At 39.6% G+C, this 21,444-nt stretch overlaps 1 protein-coding gene and 1 long non-coding RNA gene across 2 annotated transcripts; both read right to left on the bottom strand.

Annotated features, from left to right (window-relative positions):
- Positions 1–2,430: 2,430 nt before the first annotated feature.
- Positions 2,431–3,539, bottom strand: LOC130139889 (uncharacterized). The gene is made up of 4 exons (XR_008817951.1): positions 3,407–3,539; positions 3,004–3,288; positions 2,833–2,934; positions 2,431–2,708 (listed from the first exon to the last, which is right to left on the bottom strand). It is a non-coding gene; the product is annotated as an uncharacterized LOC130139889 (long non-coding RNA).
- An 8,448-nt stretch (positions 3,540–11,987) lies between these two features.
- Positions 11,988–12,723, bottom strand: LOC130139887 (uncharacterized). The gene is made up of 2 exons (XM_056317837.1): positions 12,592–12,723; positions 11,988–12,500 (listed from the first exon to the last, which is right to left on the bottom strand). Exons 1-2 carry the CDS (start codon positions 12,721–12,723, stop codon positions 12,333–12,335), a joined length of 300 nt encoding a protein of 99 aa, XP_056173812.1. The 3' UTR covers positions 11,988–12,332.
- Positions 12,724–21,444: the final 8,721 nt, after the last annotated feature.

Below are 21,444 nucleotides of genomic sequence, written 5' to 3'. Positions count from 1 at the left end.
TGATCCATTATGACTGATTCTCTTCTGAATTGCGATTATATTCCCACATGAACATCCAGTACCCATCGGAACCCCAAAGATCCACTTCAATGTCTACCCATGTTGAGAGGAATAGGAGAACTGATATTGAGCTATAGTCCCAAAAACAAACGTCTCTTCAAGGCCTTGCTTAGCATGCGGAAGTCGAGAGGACAGCAAGTTACACAAGTTCTTGGACAAGAACCAATAAGAACAGGAGATAAAGGAAAGCAGATAGACCCATATCTCTGTTTCGTTGCATAGTGTGACCTTAGCTGTATTTGTAAGCTAGCTTAAGCTTTTGAGAATAATTTTATGACAGTAGGAACCTGAACGAAAAGAAAGTCCAGATAGAAATTCTACAAGGTATTTTAAATATTTTTCCGAATTTTTATTAATTTTTTCTTCTCTTTTTTCCTTTTTATTTTTTTCTTCTCTTTTCCTTATTTTCTATTCTTTCTATCTTTTTTCCCTATTTCCCTCCACTACAAAAAAAGTTGGTTTTAGTGACGAATTTTGCCACGAAAAATTTGGCAAAATTCGTCGCTAAACGAATTTGCGATGGAAAAAAATCCATCGCTAAATTGCGACGAAAAAAAATTCGTCGCAAATTATTCGTGACAAAATTCGTGGCTAATTTGCCACAAACTATATTCGTTGCAAAATTTGTTGCTAATTATTCGTCGCAAAATTGCCACGAACTTTATTTGTCGCAAAATTCGTCGCAAATTTGCCACGAACTTTATTCGCGACAAAATTCGTCGCTAAATATTCGTGGCAAAATTCTTCGTTAATTTGCCACGAACTGTATTCGTGACAAAATTCGTGGCTAATTTGCTACCAAAATTTTTTTTTGTCAGTATTTTGCGATGAACTTATTCGTGGCAAAATTCGTCGCTAATTTGTCACGAACACATTTCGTGGCAAATTTGCCACCAAATTTTTTTTTTGGTCAGTATTTTACAACGAACTTATTCGTGGCAAAATTCGTCACTAATTTGCCACGAAAAATTTTGACTTTTGCCACAAACATCGTTCCGAAACGAATTTGGCGACGAATTTTAATGAATAATTTGGCGCGATGAATGTTGTTCAGGGACGATTTGGATTTGAAATCTAATTAACAATAATTATAGAATTTATATTTAACATTGATAGAATCATAGTCAAGACAAACGAATTTGGCGACGAATTTTAATGAATAATTTGGCGCGATGAATGTTGTTCAGGGACGATTTGGATTTGAAATCTAATTAACAATAATTATAGAATTTATATTTAACATTAATAGAATCACAGTCAAGACAAGAACAAACACAAAAAAGAAAGAAATGGAACAAAGCACTAAATTTGTATGAAAAATCCTTGAGAGGATCCAACAAATTCAACTGCTTCAAATCCAGTTCGCTCTCTTGTTGCAAACTGTTGATCTTGCCAAGAAGTTCTTTCACGTAGTCTATAGTGTCTCCAAGAATCAAAGTCTTGTCCATCTGCAGAGCAAACAGAAGACATCACAATATCGAACTTCTAACCCCTCTTAATTTTTTCACATCTATTCAACAGCAGAAAGAGGAGTGTTCAAAAAAGAATATATTAGGCTATGCTCACACAAAAGACCAATTCTAGAGGGCATATATGCAAACCGAACGCTTATTGTCATGTAGCATAAAGAATGATAGAAGTACCTCTTGCATTAACTTAGTGAACCCAGGGCACAATTCTTTGCAAACTGACTCGTCAAATATCTAATCCAAAGTGATATCTTGTAAAGCCACCAAAAAGGTCTCTAATATGTCAAGTCCTGCCTGATTTGCAAAGACAAAAACTGGAATAGACTGCCAAACCTAAAGGAAGACCGTCATTAATCATTCCTAATTACATACATACATGGCAAAATTCACTTTTAACAATTTCGAGTAATACAAATAACAGATAACAACACAATATGGCATCATGATCATTCCAAAGATTCTTCAAAGAATCAGTGCCAAGTAATTTAGATCCCAGCAACTCTGTTCCTAGAATGCATGTGCGTGCGTGAACAAGGGAGAGAGATAGCTGAGCATCAGCTTGATTAGTCCATTGTCTCTCGTGTACATGTGCAAAAACTCAACATGAACAGTTGTTGAACTTTTAACAGAATCGATACATGTGCATTGAACAAATGCAACAACTAATAACTTGTCCTATAAATAGATATTGCTGAAGCAAGCTTACCCTCGAGTTTGGAAATTTAACTAGCAAGGACCGACAAAATGAACATCATCATCAGCAATCTCATTATCATTGTGTCGCTCATCATTGTACCCATCACCTACTGGATTAGTGGGAGGTACAGGAGGAACGTCATCATGATCGAAGTTGAGGTGTCACAAGATCAATTGCAAATGTTGTTTCATTCCTCTTATTTCTTCGTCCTTCTGCACAAGTAAATGTTTTAGTTGGCTCAATTCTTGGGTCATTTGATCCTCGTGTTGTGTCCTCCTTAAAAAAGCCGCATTGGAGGATGAAGTTGCAGCAGCCTGCGTTGTGTATATCCTTGACAAGGATCCCATCCCAAATATTTGACCTCTTCTCATTCCACCCGATGCCTTCACCCATAATGCCATACTGTCAACCGATGGCTCGGACGCAGCAACACCATCACCACCACTAGCAGCAGTGCTTATTACAAGTTCATCATATTTTTCCTACATTAACAATATAGATGAAAATAAAGTAACATAACTTCATATATATAACTACCATAGATATTAAAAGCATTCATGATTTTTATTCTAGTTTTCAAAAAGACCAAAATATAACCTTACATACTTTAATAGCTTTTGCTCGATCGCCAGTCCATGTCTTATCTTTTTTCTGAAATGTGCGTTCAAATGTAGCTATAAATGTCGGTTCCGTTCCCAATTCATCTGCCTGCAAAATATAAACATAAATGAGTAATCATTGAATTAAATTAACTTACAACATATTTAACATACTTACCATTCTTTTTCTATGCTCCCTGATGTTGATAGAACCCCCAGCATATGTGGCAGACCCTTCACTAGAACTAGAAGCTCGATTCTTTTTATTTTATTCACTAATTTGCTTATGCTTTTCGGTGTCCCAAGTTCTCTTAATTTCCATCTAATTGTCAGCTGTAATAAAATCCGGCTTTTCTTGACTTGTCTCTGCTCTATTCATCACATTTCGCATGTGATCACCGGCTTTTTTCTTAAAAATTATTTTAACTTCTTTCTCTTTCGCTTCATCCCACCTGAACTTCCGCTGCAATCAATAGAAAAATAATTGTACACTTATTATGAGGGTCACGTATACATTACCATGCACCATTAGTATGCTACACCGAATTTAGTTTGTGAGAAAATAGAAGGACAAAACTTACCTTGAACTCATTCCACCACAAGTCCTTTACTTCTTTTAGAGCGATGGTCCAACTAGTATACTGCCCCATCCAACAGTTATTGATTATTTTATTAAGTTTTCTCACAACATACGTAGCATCCGTGAATCTGCAATTTATAACGATATGGACAATGAAGCATACGGACAATTCAGTTAACATCCATAATAATTTATATATCCTTAAAAAAAATGAAGTACTTACGAATCTTCACATGGACATATCATGAATCGGCTATCTTCTTCATCATTCGAGTGTTGCACTGAAGAAGAGTGGAACCGAAGGCGATGGAACTAAAGGAGATGAAACTGAAGTAGATTCAGTTCGCATTTGAGGGTCGGAGGAAGGGCTAATGTGTCCATCAGCATGAACTGGTTGATGGTTAGATGAAAGGGCAGGGGAAGAGGAAAGGGACGGGGACGAGGAAGGGGAAGGGTTTGGTCTTCTTTGTGAAGCTACACCACGCATGTGACATCCACGTTTATACTAACAAGTTGTAAGGTTAGACAAATATCTTAAAAAAATATGAACATGTATTAGGGACACATAATGACGTACGTCGTGAAGCTTACCATTTTGTTTTCGAGAGCAACAGATAAACTTGAGAAAATGAAACAAACTTGCTGTCGCCTCTGATAAAAAGCAAGTCGTCCGAAAATGTCTACGAGCTTTGTTAGCTTTTTTTTGCCACAAATAACAGTTGTTACCTCTGTCTACAAAAACATTCAATAAGCACTTAAATATTAGCTCTTTTCTGGTGATTATTATCTAAGAAGAAAACATGAGTGAAGCAACATGATGTTGAGAAACAGAGTCAACTAATAGTCCACACTTTCATGTGCCCTGGCCCTGGATCATATTCATATTTCATGGAGAAACGGAGTCAACGAATAGTCCACACTTTCATGGTTGTCAATGCACGCCTAGAGGAATTACTTATGATCACCATCTTCGCACCACTACATGCTAGCTTTCCCACTGTCAGCCAAATAAAAGTTATTAACAACTGCTATCAGCTAACTAATGGCATATCGCTATTCCAAACAAGAAGATGAAAACATACAAGTTGAAATTGCTCCAGGACCGATGTTGAAATATTTCCATGTTGAAATATATTGCAGTCAATATACTTCATTGCTCGAACTTGAGGGATTACGTGCATTATTATTTCAAATAATTCAATTTAGCAATGAATTAAATTTTCACTTTATATAGCAATGAAGGGATGGCACCTTGTAACATATCCTGATGCAATTTCAATAGGTCTATATCAGTAGATCATTGTTCTGGCTGCCTAATTATTTAAGCCCAAGAAAGTAGGATGAAGAACTATATACTTTTCCACTGGTTTCAATTTCAAAGCAAAAGCAGTAGCACATTCTCTTTTCTAACATAGAGATGTTTACATGGCCAGCAATGTCATTCCCTTTCTTCAAATAGTGTATGCATTATCTTACCACATTTCATCTTGAGGGATATTTGCCAGAGGTTTTAGAGAATAATGGTTTCAGGTATCATGAGTGGACATAATTGGAAATTTCAGGTATCATGAGTGGATATCCATTTGGATGCAGTCAATATTTCCTCACAGGCATTTTATTTAGCGAACAATGGATGAATAAATTTATTGCAATATTTCAACATGGCAAGTTGAAAAACATATTCGAGATCGGCCTGACGAAATATTAGTGGTGGAGTAAACATATATGAAATTTTCATGACAAAACGCCAAAAAAAAAACGGCCAAGTCTGCTGATCAAACGACTACGAAACGCCAAAAAAAACTCAAATCGAATCGAAATTACTGTTCAAACAGAATAGTTTTTTGCTAAAAAACTCATCTAAATGACTTCGAAATGCCAAAAAACAATCAAACGACTCCGAAACGCCAAAAAAAACTAAATCCGAACAGAAATTACGGTTCAAACAAAATAGTTTTTTGGTCAAAAACTCATCTAAACGACTCCGAAACGCCAAAAAACGACATGCATCACAGCCAAAGGCTGTGTTATTTGATCAGCGGGCCGTTTCCACTTTGCCGACCAAATTTCAGCCCATTCCGACCAAATTTCAACCCAAATTCAACCAAATTTCAGCCCATTTCCATTTGGCGAACAGAACAAATTCGCCGGAAATTCCACCACCAACATAACAATACATTCAAAGTCGAATCAAATTCGCCACAAATTGAAAGAAGCAGAAGCAGCAGCAGCTAAAACAGAAGCAGTGGGTTGAGCGAACAATCTCCGCCCTAGACCGAACATCTAAAAACAGAACAGAAGCAGCAGCCCGAGACCCAAAGTGCTCGCTCGAGACCGAACAATCTCTGCCCTAAACCGAACATCTAAAAACGGCGCTCGCGCAAGACCCAAAGTGCAAAAAATTTAGAGAATGTACCTCGTGGTTGGGTCCTCGCGGTGGGTCAAGCGGTTGCGCTGGGTCCTCATGCTTGCGCCGGGTCCTCTGTTGTCCGCCGAAGGGTTCCGCCGTTTCGCCGAAGGGTTTAGCCGTTCCGCCGAAGGGTTCCCCTATGTTGTCCGCCGAAGGGTTCCCCTCTGTTGTCCACCGAAGGTTGTCGACTCGTCAGAATCCGTCGCCAATTGATCGATCGAGAGAGAGACAGAGAAGAGAAGAGAAAACCCTAAATTTTTTGCCAGAGAGAGAGAGAGAGAGAGAGAAGAGAAAAGAGAAGAGAGACAGAGAAGCGAGAGATACGGAGAAGAGAGACAGAGAAAACCCGCAAACGAAGACGACGCCGTTTTTCTAATTTCAGCCGAAATTAGCCACGGAATAAAATTCGTGGCTAATTTGCGACGATATTACCCACGAATTTTAAATTTATCGCGGCAAATTAGAATCGAACTATGAAATTGTCGCAGTAAACCCTTATTTTTTGTCCGTGGCAAAATCCGTTGCAAATTTGCTACGGATTTAGCCACGGAAAACAAATCTACCTACACGATTTTTTGTCCGTGGCAAAATCGGTGGCAAATTTGCCACCGATTTTGCCAAGGACAAAAACTCACCCCACACAATTTTTTGTCCGTGGCAAATTTGCCACAGAACTGAAATCTCCCCGCACACCTGACTAATTTTTTTCTGTGACAAAATCAGTGACAAATTTGCCACAGAACTGAAATCTACCCGCACACCCGAACAATTTTTTGTCCGTTGCCACGGATTTTGCCACGGAACTGAAATCTCCAAGCACACCCAACTAATTTTTTTTCCGTGGCAAATTTGCCACAGATTTTGCCATGGGAACAAATTCACCCCGCACATTTTTTTTTTCCGTGGCAAAATCCGTGGCAAAAAATTCACCCTGAACAATTTTTGTCCGTGGCAAAATCCGTGGCAAATTTGCCACGGATTTTGTCACGGAAAAAAATTCACCCCGAACAATTTTTGTCTGTGGCAAAATCTGCCACGGACAAAAATTCACCCCAAACAATTTTTTGTCCGTGGCAAATTTGCCACGGATTTTGCCACGGAACTGAAATCTCCCCGCACACCCTACTAATTTTTTTCCGTGGCAAATTTTCCACGGAAAGAAATTCACCTCGCACAATCTTTTTTCTGTGGCAAATTTGCCACGGATTTTGCCATGGAAATGAAGTCTCCCCACACACCCGACTAATTTTTTGCCACGGAAAACAAATTTATTGCCACGGATGTTGCCACGAAAAAAAATCACTCCGCACAATTTTTTTTCCGTGGCTAATTATCCATGGATTTAGCCACGGAAATGAAGTCTCCCTACGCACCCGACTAATTTTTTTTCCGTGGCTAATTTGCCATGGAAAAAAAAATTAGCCACGGATTTAGCCACGAAAATAAATGAAATTATTCGGGTGAGCAAGGAGAACTCATTTCCGTGGCAAAATCCGTCGGGCATTGCAAGTGCCGCGAGACTTTATTTTCGTCGCTAATTCCGTTGCAAATTAGGGACGAATTCAAATCCGTCACTAATTTGCGACGGAATAGCGACGGGGACGATCTTTCATATTAACAATTCATCAAATAAAAATTTCCCGACAAAATTAGCGACGGCCTTTTAACCATTCAACAAATAAAAATATCGCAAATGTCATCGCTAATTTTGTCAATTAGTGACGATCCAAATTCAATGGAAAATAAAATATCGCAAATGTCATCGCACGAATAGTATTTGACTTGTCGCCATTTGGCGACGAATTTCTCGACAATAACTTTTCATTAACAATAATAACAATAATAGCAATAATAATAAGCAACAACAACAATAATAATAACGATATTAATAATAACGATAATAATAACGATAATAATAACAATAATAAAAATAAAAATAATAACAACAACAACAACAATAAACTCATGTCACAATAATAATAATAACAATAATAATTACGTTATAATTAGTAAAAAGTCTCAAAAATCATAATCTTCATCTTCACCTTCGTCTTCGTCTTCGTCTTCGTCTTGATCTTGATCTTCTTCATGAGCATCATCATCATCATCATCATCATCATCCTCTGTCTCAAAATCAGATTCTACAACACCTTCTAAATTTGATTCGCGAATTTCAGTTAGATCTACATCTATCATTGCTCCACATGGATCTCGTAAAGTTGGAATGTTATATTCCTCAGTTTCAATCGTGTTACAAACTTCCTCTTGTTGATATGTTGAATCCTTCCAGTGTTCCTCGATTTTTCTTCGTGCTTTGATTTTACATACAGCCCACCAATCAGTTTTGTCACGTTTCAAACTAGGATATGATGCATAATATACTTGAATTGCTTATTGTGCCAACACAAATGGTTCATATTTCATATACCTTTTCTTGTGATTTATTTCAACCAAATTAAACTTCGTACGCACCTTCATTTCTTTGATGGGGTCAAACCACATGCACTTAAATAACGGCAAAAGGACACTATAAGTGCCATAAGTTGTGTACGGAGGACACTTTGGTGCCATAACTTTTTTTCGGATCACTTTGGTATCAACTTTTTTGAAAAACGATCACTTTAGTGCCAATGCTGACATGGCTCGCCGGAAAATCTGACGTGGTGCTTTTTTATTAATATCTGATGCTGATGTGACTGGCTGGAGAGTCCAGTCAGCCCTTATAGCGAAAACGATGCCGTTCAACCTTCTCCCCCTAATTTAAGAACCCTAAATCAGCTAATTGGACATATTCCCCAATTGCAAACCCTAACCGGACATATATTATTTCCCTGTTTTCCTCGAAATTGATAGCTGAAGGTTGCAAATGGATGGCAAGAGCTTCACTAGCGGCTCAAACTCGTTTGAACGAAGTGAAGAAGAAGGCCGGTTCTTCTGCTATTGTGGGTTACCGAGTCCAAGAAGAACATCTTGGACTCGATTGAACCTCGGGAGAAGATTCCATGGATGCACCAGGTATAGAGAAGGCTCGAAGTGCAAATTTTTCAAGTGGGTTGATGCGAAATTTTCAGATCGAGCAACAAAGGTGATAGTGAAGCTACTTGAAGCTTGACATTAACCTCCACCTACATTAATGGACAAGTTGGACAATGTCGACTCATTGCAAGCTGAAATGAAGGCTTTAGCATCTCTGGCCAACTATTTGAAGAAGGAAGTTCGAAGGATGAAAATTGAAAGAAAGTGTTATTGATTGTTGATTGTGTTATTGATATTTTTTATAGCCTATTTTATGGTCAAATGTAATGTCAGTGATGAGCAAAAGTTTCTTAGTCTACCATAATTTAAGATAGGCTTGTACTATGTACTTGTATTCAGCAATTTGTAGCTATGGTTGTCTTATTAGTTTGCTGCAATTTACGTATGTAACAAGAGGTTTGCTGCAATCTATGACAAATGGAATGTTGGAATTTATTGGTTCTCAATCTTGAGTTGCTTAGTATTTTATTGCTGCATATTTTGATGCGGTTTTGCCTCATTGGCGACATATTTTTCTCATTTGCTTGCACTTCCTCATTTGTTTGCATATTTTTACTCATTTGCTGCACTTCCTCATTTGCTGCATATTCACTTGCTCATTTGCTGCATTTTTTCATCTGGTTAGATGGTTGCATATTATGGAGTAAGGCTCACTACTGGAAAATAAGGTACTGCAAGTGCTGCAACTCTGCGTAGCAGTAAATCATGGAGTCGTCACAAGTTCAGCAGTTGATATTTTAGTGCCAAATATTTATAATCGAGATCACTTAAGTTCCAGTCGTGGTTCAAAAGTGATCACTTAAGTTCCAGTCGTGGTTCAAAAGTAATCACTTAAGTGCCAATTGTAGCCGAAAGTGGATCACTTAAGTGTCATGCCGTGTGTTTCTTTGAAAAGGGAAGACTTTGGTTCCAACAAATCAATCTTTAAACCAGATCATTTCAGGACCAAAGCAGTAACTGTACCAGCACCAAACCACCCCAAACCATACTCATAAACTGGTTCAAACAGCTCCTAAACCATATTCAATCACCAACACGAAATAGCCCCCAAACCATTTAAAAAATTGGTTCAAAATGCTTGCACCAGCACGTGCTAGCGTGCTGGTCCAAACACCATACTGCACTCCCAAACATGACAAAATCAGCAACTGCCATGCTGCACTCCCAAACAGTACAAAATCAGTAGTTGGTGCAAACATCATACTACACTCCCAAACAACACAAAATCAGCAGCTAGTACAAGCACCATACTGCACCTGAAAATAGCACAAAAAACCAGCACTGGCAGCACCAATTCCCACCCTCCCCACCAACTGCATTTCAGTGTCAAACAGCACATACTGAACCAGTTTCTTTGAATATTAACTTACTGGTGCAACTTGCAAGCGCCCCACTACACCAGTACTATACTAAAACAGGACAAACACTTGTGCAAAAATATGGAAATCACAACCACCTTAATTATGGTAAACATCGAATTTAGTCATTATGCACAACATCCCATTAGTCAATAACATTTCACGACCACAAAAAATCAACCTCCCATTAGTCAATATGGTAAACCTCCCTAATGTCACAAAAACTAACAACCACTTCAACACCCTCCCATTAGTCAATAGTGATAAGTCCACCCTTTCCTTTTCCTTTCAACAGCTTCTTGAATTGGTTCATAATTTTTTAACTCTTTCGAACTGGAAGAGCTGCAGGTTGTTCTTCTGAAGATGCAGGTTCTACAATATCTGGAGCTGCTTCGTCTTGAACTGCTGGAGCTGCATCTTCTTCAACAACTGGAGTTGCTTCTTCTTGAACTGCTTGAGCTGCATCTTCTTCAACAGCTAGAGCTGCTTCTTCTTGAACTGCTCCAGCTGCATCTTTTTCAACTGTCGGATCAGCAGGTTGTTCTACTGGCCTTCTTGCTTGAGATTTCTTCTTTGGCGCAGCAACTGTCTTCCTCTTACTGGTGTTGATGGCTGTTTTGGAGCTGTCAGCATGTGCTGGCTGATCAGGAACTAGTGTTGGATTCGTTGTTAGTGGCCGTTTACGAACACTCTTCTCTGCAGTCACCCTTTTTCTCTTCAGACCAGCCGCTTGCGACGTTGGTTGGGTTTTTTTTTGTGTGGCCCTTGACTCTTGGCTTGGGCCAACTTGAGATATGAGAACCTCTTAACTCCTTCCAGGCTATAACAACATAATCATGGATGAGAAGAAGTAATATTGTCATGAAAGTGAAAAACTCAAAAATGAAATGCATGAGATGTACAAAATTTACATGCAAAATAGTCATTCCAGTATCGAAGTCCGTATAAATTCCATAACCATATTACCTTAATCTTCTGCCGAGGACCCCTCTTGTTTGATATGGTGCCTCACTTTGAGGAATCTGAGCTGCTTGTTCAGTTGGTCTTCTTCTCACCTGATAAGGACAAAACAATGTCAACTAAAGCCAAAGTCTGCTCACCAAAGATTAATACAAATACATATACTGAATAGCTTACTGGATATTTTCTCCTAGCCTGTACAACAGTCGAGGAGGAGGTTGCCCTTGAACCTAGGCCTCTAGTTGGCTCTTCAGCTGGTTCTTGAACTTGGCCTTCAGCAGCCCTTCAGCTAGACAATCAGCATGCCTATCAGCTGGCCCTCCAGTAGGCCTTTCAAAGACCCCTTCACGGTTCTTATCTTTGGCCGCACTTGATCCAATTTGAGTCCCTCCACTTGACCGTTGAAGCAACATCAATTGCTTCTTCGAATGACAATCACTTTTGTTGTGACCTTTCTCACGACAATATGAGCATCTCATCTTTGCACCTGACCTACTCATCTTCTTACTTCCAGGCTCTCCCTCTTGCTTTCTCCATCTCCTTTTAGGCCTTCCTATTTTCTTCTTAAGTGGCAAAGGATGAGGGGCTTCATGATTTGTCGGCTCCTAGAATTTTGTACTTCTAATAGGTTGCATCATGTACTAGTACGCAGCAAGATATGTGCTTTTGTGGTAGCAACCATGCAGGTATTCCTCGGGATTTTGGTACTTCGCTTGGATGGCACAAATGGCATCTGCGCAGGGAATTCCAAAAAGTTGCCAAGCTTGACATGAGCACTTTCTTTTGTCCAATTGGACAACAAACTTGTCTGTCTTTTCCATGACCTCATAGCCATCATCTCCATTCTAGATAGGATGACAGAACCTACTACTCGCTAAGTTGTCATCCAATCTTTTAGCAATCCTAGGACCACACTGTCTAGTCCACTTCGCAGCCTCATCTCTCTGTTTTTGCAGCCTTGTCATGACTATCACTCGAATATCCTCAAGCATGCTAATGATTGGTTTGCATCTCGCCTCTAAAATTTTGCCATTGAAGGCTTCACTGAGATTGTTATCGATGATATCACTCTTGAATTCTTCACTGAAGAAGGCCTTGCACCAATGCTTGGGTTTAGTTTGGAAAAGTGCTTCATAACCATCCTTCATCAAGTCAAGCATCTGCTATTTGTGAATTCTAAAATCAGCCATGTTAGTGCTCTTAGCTATCATCCAAAATTGCTTCTGTAGTTTCTCCCCTTTGTAGATCTTTGCCCAGTTTGCATATATGTGCCTCGCACACATCCTATATTCAGCAAATGGCATCAACTCAGCTAGAGCAGGAAGAAGTCCCTACAAGAATTCATACATCAAGGCATTAATAAAGGCATGTGCAAGATAAAATATGTCATAAATATTGTTTGTGCAGTTGCACTAGCATTACCTTTTGTTGGTCGCTCATAAATGCCCAACATCCTCCATTAGTGATCTCAATGTCTGCCATCAAATTTTTCATGAACCACGACCAAGTGTCCTTGTTCTCTACCTTCACAACAGCCCAAGCAATTGGAAACATCTGGTTATTGCCATCCCTCCCAATGGCAGCCAACAATTCTCCCTTACACACGCCCTTCAAGAAACATCCATCTAACCCTATGACTCGTCTACAACCAGCAACAAATCCTCGCTTGCATGCATCAAAGCAAATATAAATTCGGTCAAAGTTAGTCCTATGGTTAGGCAGTGGCCGCTCCACAACCTTAACATAAACTCGACTACCCGGGTTTTGCAGCCTACATTCTCTAGCATATTCCCAAATTTGACCATATTCTTCCTTGTACCTCCCTAGAAGTTTTTTCATCACCTTCTGCTTGGCTCTTTTGCACGGATTGAGTGACACATTAATCCATACCTGCTCCCTCACCAATTGCTTCAGCTGAGGACATTTCACATCAGGCATCGCTTTAATGGCATTGAAGAAGTGCTTCGACAACCAAGCACTCGTTACCCTTTTGTTGTCAAACATGATGGAACAAGTATGTTCCTCCTGAAGTGACCTAGTTTGGAATAACCCGTTCCTCTTTGAACGTGCGCCATATATCTTCCACGAACAACTAGGTTGAGAACACTTTGCTCTAACATAGTCCTTTATATTTCGAGTGAACTGAAGACTCCTCTATTCAGCTATTGAATACTTGATAATCCCTTCTTTGAACTGTTTGGCATCAGAAAATTTCATACCTACAGTCAACATAGAAGAAGAAGAGTCAGGATCATAGAACGAATACTTACGTTTCCTTCTGCGCACAACGGGATCATCATCTTCATGCTAATTTTCAGAACTATCATTTTGTTCATCAGAGCCACTTTCTTCATAATCAGTGTCGTTACCTTCAGCTAGAGCTCCATCAATTCTATGTCCTGGTTCAGCTTCATGCAATCCTCCAAGTGCAGCTACTGATTTTCTCCCAAATTCACTTTGCTTTTGCCTTGACTGTGCAAGTTCCTCATCGTCATCATCACTTGGGAAATTTACATTTGCCACACCCTCATCATCTGATTCACTAGATGCAGCAACTTCCCACGATAATCCAGTGAACTCTTCACTCGTTGCACGGCATGCCTCCCTCTCCTCCCTCTCTTGCCTCTCATGTCCAGCTTCATCTATAATAGAACTAGCACCAACCTGAGTACTAGGTAAAGCAGCACCATCCCTACGTCTCCTCCCTCAGCCCCTTCATCAGATTCACCATCACTATAGGACTCAACATACACAATAGCTTCTTTTCCATGAAGATAATGGTAGATGATATGCTTAACACCATTATCATCATGAAAGTTTCTAATACCGTCCTTCAAGCTCTTTCCAGGAACACAATAATTCAAACTTCCTATTTTGCATCTTAATTGTTGAACTATATCCCTCACGAGATTAATATATGCTGGCTTGCTTCTATCGAAATAAACAGTACCTTCAAGTCACCCAAAGTATTCCCACTCGTCAGTGCCGATGACAAATTCTCCTCCATAACGAACAATGATGCCAAGAATTGTGTCTTTATCCTACATGTCGACCTTGCATTGAAGGAAAAAGGCCAAAAAAGTCATTATTTTAGCTTTTGGGACCACACCACATGGGAAAAAGAGCACAGCTTTACATGGAGGTCCCCCACATGGTCGACAAGATCGAAAAAGCTACCAATAGACCACATGGGAGACAATGACAGAGGTCCCCACATAGACCACAGTCTATCGCATATACTCAGCCTGGCACCAACACAACCGAATCCACTTCAAGCCCTAATATCCGAACAACTAGCCATAATTTATGAAGTTCAAGCTTTAATTACAGAAGTTCAAGACCTAATTTCAAGTTTGAGCCCCAATTTCCCAAGTTCGAGCCCTAATTTCCGACTTCAAACCCTAATATCCCGAAGGCAGCCCTAATCTACCAATTAATTGAGTGAAACATGGCACAATGAGGCACAATGTGTCGATCAATTCAGCAAAATAGAAATTAACAGCCCTTATTTGAAGACTGACCTTCGTAATTTGCCACAGAGACGGGACCGATGCCGACGGGATGAGTGATGCTCAGTCCACAGGATGATGGAGCGACGCCGACCGACCACGAGGGGAAGGCAAGAGACGGCGATGGCGACGGGATGAGGGCGCCACGAGCCATGAGCGACGGGCGACGGCGACGACGATGGGATGAGGGCGCCACGAGCGACGAGCAATAGGCGACGGCGACTGGACGAGGGAGACAGCAGAAGAATGGGCGTGACTCGCGACGCTATGACAACGACAACGCGATGCTAAGACCTTTGACTGAGCGACGTCATTTTGCTCGTCCACGTGGAAATCAAATTTTGAACCGAATATCCACGTCACTCTCTTTTTTTAAATAAAAAATGCAAGGTTAGCTTTTTGGCCAGAATTTTAGCCGGAGTCACTAAAGTGATCCATTTTTCCTCCGACATGGCACCAAAGTGACCCAAAAAAAAGTTATGGCACCAAAGTGACCTCCGTACACAACTTATGGCACTTATAGTGTCCTTTTGCCCTTAAATAACACAACCCGCATTAATGGTCCATGGTATGCTATCTCTATGATTTCATCCAACAACCCATAAAAATCATCTTTTGAACTGCTAGCATTGGATGAACGAACACACACATCACTATTCATTGTGGCTTTTCCTATTCCATATTCTTGAGTGTGAAAATTATACCCGTTTATGAAATATGCTAGCCAAGTTCGTACTGCTGACTTTGGACCCCATGACAGATGATATAGCAATCCTTGCTCTTCAACTTGATCATGATTACTGTGAACCTAAGGTTACACACGCAAAGTCAATAATATATGTTTTAATAAATAATGTATAAAATATTAATAACTTGATTTTAGTCCATAGGCAACTTACATATGTTTTGAACCATGTTGCAAATTCTTCATCGCGCAAACGGTCAAACTCATTTGGTGGTAGTCCATACATTGAAGTTTGAAAAATCCTATTAACAATTTGCATTTATATATTAGCAAATATTTGACCCGCAATACATATATTTGTAAATGTACACTTACTCGAAGTATGACTCCACTTCTGGACAGATGAGTAAAATATATGTGTGGGCTACCAGCCGTTCTTCGCCTGTTAAGCAACGAAACTTACATGCGCCACTTGGTCAATCGAGATAATTGAAAATAGAGAATGATTTGCAATTGGGATCAATGGGACCCTCATCATTTCTTCCTGCTCTCCGCCTCTTGCACTGCACGTACGGCTCAAAATAGTATGATCCAAATGTTGTCACTTTTTCCACAATATATGCATTGCAAATTGAAGCTTCAACACATGCTTTATTCTTCACTTTTTTCTTCAAATGATATAAGAACCTATTTGCAATACAAATAAGTTTATCAGAATATAATATATAATAAAGTATTTTGAAATTTATTTTAAAAAATATTTTACCTCTCAAATGGATACATCCATCGAAATTGGACGGGACCTACAACTTTGGCCTCATAAGGCAAGTGAACTAAGAGATGCTCCATTGAATAAAAAAACGATGGATGAAATATCCTTTTTAAGTTGCAAATAATAATTGGAATGTCTCTCTCTAGTTTCTCCATGTGTGATGCTTTTAACACTGTTGAGCAAATATCATGAAGGAAATTACTTAACTCTGTAATGGCGCCCCATATAAAGTTTGGTAGAAGTTTCTTGAAAGCTATTGGAATTAGTCTTTCCATAAATATGTGACAATCATGACTCTTTAAACCTGTCAACTTGCATTCGTTCAAATCAACACATCTCCCGATGTTCGAAGCATATCCATCAGGAAATCGCACAAATTTCAACCATTGACAAACGACTCGTCTTTGCTCCTTATCCAATATAAAAACTGCTTTTGGTTTTGGTCCCCTGCTGCTTGCATCCACATCTAGTGTTGGCCGATCACAAATATTTCTCATATCTTTTCTTGCATTCAAGTTGTCCTTTATTTTTCCAGTTACATCCATCACAGTATTTATGACATTGTCAAAAACATTCTTTTCAATGTGCATAATGTCAAGATTATGATGAATAAGATGGGCCTTTCAATATGGTAGGTCCCAAAATATACTGTGTTTAGTCCACTTATGTATATTTCCGTACGCAATAGTTGTGCCATGAGGGTTTTCAACAACAGTTGGAAAGTCTTGCACTCGCTCCCAAATTTGATCATCGATCAACCTCAATGGTGGATGTGTTCTTTCAATCCTATTCTTGATGAACTCTTTTTTTATTCCTTCTGAATGTATGATTTGTCGGCAAAAACTGTCTATGACAGTCAAAATAGTTGGGCTTCTTACCATGCCTTAATCTGAATGACTTTGATCTCTCCAAACATATCGGACATCCTAAGATCCCAGCTGTACTCCATCCAGATAACATTCCATAAGCTGGAAAGTCATTTATCATCCAAAGAAGAACAGCCTTCATTACAAATGTTTGATTAGTAGAAACATCATACGTAACGACACCTTCATCCCATAGCCGTTGTAACTCTTCAATCAATAGTTACATATAAACATCTATCAACTTTTTTGGATTTTGCAGGCCAGTCACGATCAATGTCAAAAACATATAAGGTGTCTTCATACACATACCGGGTGGAAGATTGTACGGAGTTAATATAACTGGCCAACATGAATAACTTTTTCCTGATTTCCCAAATGGGACAAATCCATCAGCATAGAGACTTAACATGATGTTTCGAGGCTCTATCGCAAACTCAGGGTATGTTCTATCAAAATGTTTCCATGCCTCTGCATCTGAAGGATGACACATTAGACCCTCTTCTGTTTCATGATTTGCATGCCAAGTCATGTGTTCAGCAGTGACTTGAGATGAATAAAGCCTTTACAATTTAGGGATTAAGGGCAGATAAAACATTTGCTTGCATGGTCTACGCTTCTGATTACGACCCTGCCTCCTGTTAATTTTGTACCTAGGTTGGCTACAGAATTTGCAAGATTCTGCATTTTCATCATCTCTCCAATATAACATACAACCCCTACTATATACATCAATCCTTTCAACTGGAAGACCTAAGTTATCCACTAACTTTTTTATATCGTAAAAATCACTTGGCATGATGTTATCATGAGGCATTGTTTCCTGCATTATTTCAACAAAAGAGTTGAAGCAATTCTCGGACACATTATGCTCTGCCTTGATATTTAACAGTCTTACTGTCACTGATAACTGAGTGTGGTTGTCACAACATGTCCATAAAGGTTCATCTACTGCTTTCAATACTTTCCAGAACTGATTAGATGGAAATGTTCCATTACACATATTCTCATCAAAACCTGTTACTCCTATCTTTTCCAATTGTGATGCATGACTAGTGTGTACTTGTTCAAGTGTAGGAGTAAAATTAGTACTTGCATGGTTCGAATCTGAAATAAAATTCTGACTAGCTGCATCAATCACCATCCTATGGTATGAGTTCAATTGGTCATAATAGCTACATTCTTCCCTCACTGAAAATTGGTCACTTCTTCGATATCTTTCATCAGATATAAATGGTTCACCATGGCAAATCTAATTATAGTAGTTCGGAGTAAATCCAAATCTATAAAGATGTTCTCTAACTTTATCACACACATGAAATTTACCATTACTGCACTTGTTACATGAACATCTTAACTTATTTCCATCCATTAACTCATATTTACTACTAGCAAAGTCCAAAAATAGTTCCAACCCAGTACGAAACTCATCGGTCAATCCTCGACGTCTAGGTAAGTTCTTATTATACATCCAAGCTCTGCCTCTTTGCATTGTGTCTATATCAAAATAAAAAAATCTCAGTAAAATATTAAAAATATCATATCTACTGTTTAATATTCTTAATTAAAACCATAAAATTCTAAAAATTAAAATTTTGTTTTTGACAAAACAATTACTTTCAAATTGAAAATAATAAAAATATTACCATGTCAAGAAGACTTACCCAAGTATTTGACTGAAATTTTTGTAGTACAAAGTGCTCAATTTGATGAGAATTGCAACGTTCACTTCATCTGCAAGACTTTCAAATGGACACGTACCTAAAAAAATGACTTCAGATTTTTTTTAAATAATATTTTTTTCGAATTTTTTTTTCATTATATTTTTCGCCGGTCACCCGACCAGTTGAGGCCGGCGAGTTGGACCTCGCCGGCCATGGGCGAGGTCTAGCGGCCTCGCCATGGTCGCCACTCGACCTCGCCGCGACGGCAAGGTCCAGCGGCAGCGGCCATGGCGAGGCCGCTCGACCTCGCCCAGATCTGGGCGAGGTCCAGCAGCCTCGCCCATGGCCGACGACCGGCGACGAAGTTAGAAGTTAGGAAAAAAAGAGAGAAAAAAAGTCAATAAAATAAAAAAACCTTTACCGAGACCGGCGACCAGCAAGGAATAGTTTTGCGACGAACTGTCTTCATCGCCAATTAGCCACGAAATTAGCCATGATACTTACCGGTAGAAAAGCTTTACCGAGACTGATTTGCGCGTGCGTAGAGAGGTTTATCAAGAGAAATGAAATAGGGAGAGGGAGGGAGAACGGCGAAGAGGGATATGAGGAATTAGCAGGGAGAGAGAGAAATTGGGGGTGGGGGTATATTACAAGTAGCGAGGGGGACAATTAACGACTAATTTATTTTCCGTCGCAAATTAGCGACGAAAAAAAATTCGTCACTAAATCCGTCGCAAATTAACAACGAATAATTTTTCGTCGCAATTTCCGTTGCAAATTAGCGACGGATTTTTTTTTCATCTCAAATTCCGTCGCAAATTAGTGACCAATTTTTTTCGTCGCAAATTAGCGACGAATTTTTTTTCGTCACAAATTAGCGATGGAAAAAAAATTCATCGCTAATTCCGTCGCAAATTCGCGACGAATAATTTTTGGTGGCAAATTCCGTCAAAAATTAGCGATGGATTTTTTTCCGTCGCAAATTAGTGATGAATCTTTTTTTGTCGGAAATTAGCGACGAAAAAAAAATTCGTCGCAAATTAACGACAAATAATTTTTCGTCGCTAATTTTCCGTGGCTAAATCCTTGTTTTTTTGTAGTGCTCCACCAGTCTGCGTGATGGTCGGTGAGGGCGTCCATGCCTGCGAGGGCTGGGCGAGGGTCCCCTCGCCGGATCTAGCCACGGGCAGCCTCATCCCGCCCTCGCCAAAGGCTGGGCATGAAGGCGAAGATATGAAGAAGACGAACATGAGGAACGTGCTCGAAGTTGAATCCCCGAGAGGACCTCCTCTTCTTGGGATTTATAGAAGGAGAAACAATGCCTGCCCGTGAAATTCACTAGCATCATCTCACCGTCGATTTGACCTGCACATCTCACCCTCCTTGGTGTCACACAGTCCGAGAAATTCTCTGAAAACGCTGTGATGTGAATCTTGTATCTCTTCATCCACTTGCTATTACTCGGACCCAAACCTCAATATGTCTCACTAAGGAATGGTTTACTATGGCTAGCGATCCTCTCACCTCAAACAACCCTGTTTCGCTCCCAGCACCATTGAACTTCGAGGGCCGTAGTAAAGAGAACTCTTCCTTTTCCAAGCTCTAACGAAACCATCTCCGGATCAATTCATCCGGCAAGGGCTGGGCGAGGGTCCCCTCGTCACATGGGTGAGGCACCCAACCCTCGTTGGCCCTTGTCCCTCGCCTCGCCAGCGACCTTCACGGGTCGTCATGGAGGCTGGCAATTGGTGGAGGGAAATAAGGAAAAAGGAAAAGAAAAAAGAAAGAAAAAAAGAAAAGAAGGAAAAGAAAAGGAAAAAGAAAAGAAAAAATGTTTAAAAAAATATCTATGTCAGTGCTAGCCATGTCACGTTGGACAGCCGGTGTCCACGTCAGCAATTTCCAGCCTAAATTGGACGGATTGACTCAATTTGTACCAATGTGAAAAGGTTTAGGACTAGATTGGTCCACTTGAAGGTTAATGACTGAATTGATACCAATGCAATAGGTTTATAACTTTTTTTATACTTCTCCCCATCATCGATTGGGAGAGAGCAAACTAATCCTCGCCATTAGATCAAAGTCTTCTCCTATCGACAATCAGATTTTGCTCGATAATTTTGTCTTACAAAATTCCACAGCGCGGTAAGAAGGCCTTGCATTATACAGGGTGAAAAGATAGTCGATCCAAAACCAAGACTATGGTCCCTCTCCCTTCACTTGGGCTCCTCAAATGTGTCGCGACCTCCTCGAACCGACCCCGCCGCCTAAGAGGTAAGGCTAATGGATTACTAAATTAAACCTAGCTCGAGCTATCCCAAGCTCATACCAATTCGCGACTTCAGTTTAAGTTATTAACATGGAAATCAATTTCACCTAGGAGTCACCACTAATCAGTTTTTGGTGGGTCGATTAAATATCCCAAGTAAAGCACGGGAGAAATGCTTCACTTCTACGAACCAAAGATTCAATGGGTACGGGAACTTGATTACACTAATTGACCAATTAGTGCCCTTTCGGTACCTAATCTTGTTCAATTCACCGCCTAACGTGTTCACACTAATCGAGAGTCTCAAAATTTCATTTCTAACTAAGCTAAGGAAAACAACAATCAATACCTAAACCTAACATGCATAATCGACCATATGCGAGGTTAAATTAAATGCACAATTTAAAGTATATGAATCAAGCAACATGTAATAAAAAATGACACTAATCACGCAAAATGGCAAGAAAAGCCAATTCCAAAGCCCAAATAACATTTTATTTTTATTTTCGAATT

The sequence above is a fragment of the Syzygium oleosum genome, unplaced genomic scaffold, assembly GCF_021117445.2.
Source record: "Syzygium oleosum isolate NSW1041296 unplaced genomic scaffold, Sole_v2.1 Sole_v2.14, whole genome shotgun sequence".
Taxonomy (NCBI): domain Eukaryota; kingdom Viridiplantae; phylum Streptophyta; class Magnoliopsida; order Myrtales; family Myrtaceae; genus Syzygium; species Syzygium oleosum.
This window is presented reverse-complemented; position numbering and strand designations above follow the sequence as displayed.

Excerpts from the sequence above, each read along its gene's own strand:
- LOC130139887 (XM_056317837.1), bottom strand. The coding sequence starts at position 12,723 with ATGTTTCCAATTGCTTGGGCTGTTGTGAAGGTAGAGAACAAGGACACT. Across the intron at positions 12,501-12,591 it reads TTATGAGCGACCAACAAAAG|GGACTTCTTCCTGCTCTAGC; the intron begins GTAATGCTAGTG and ends GAATTCTTGTAG.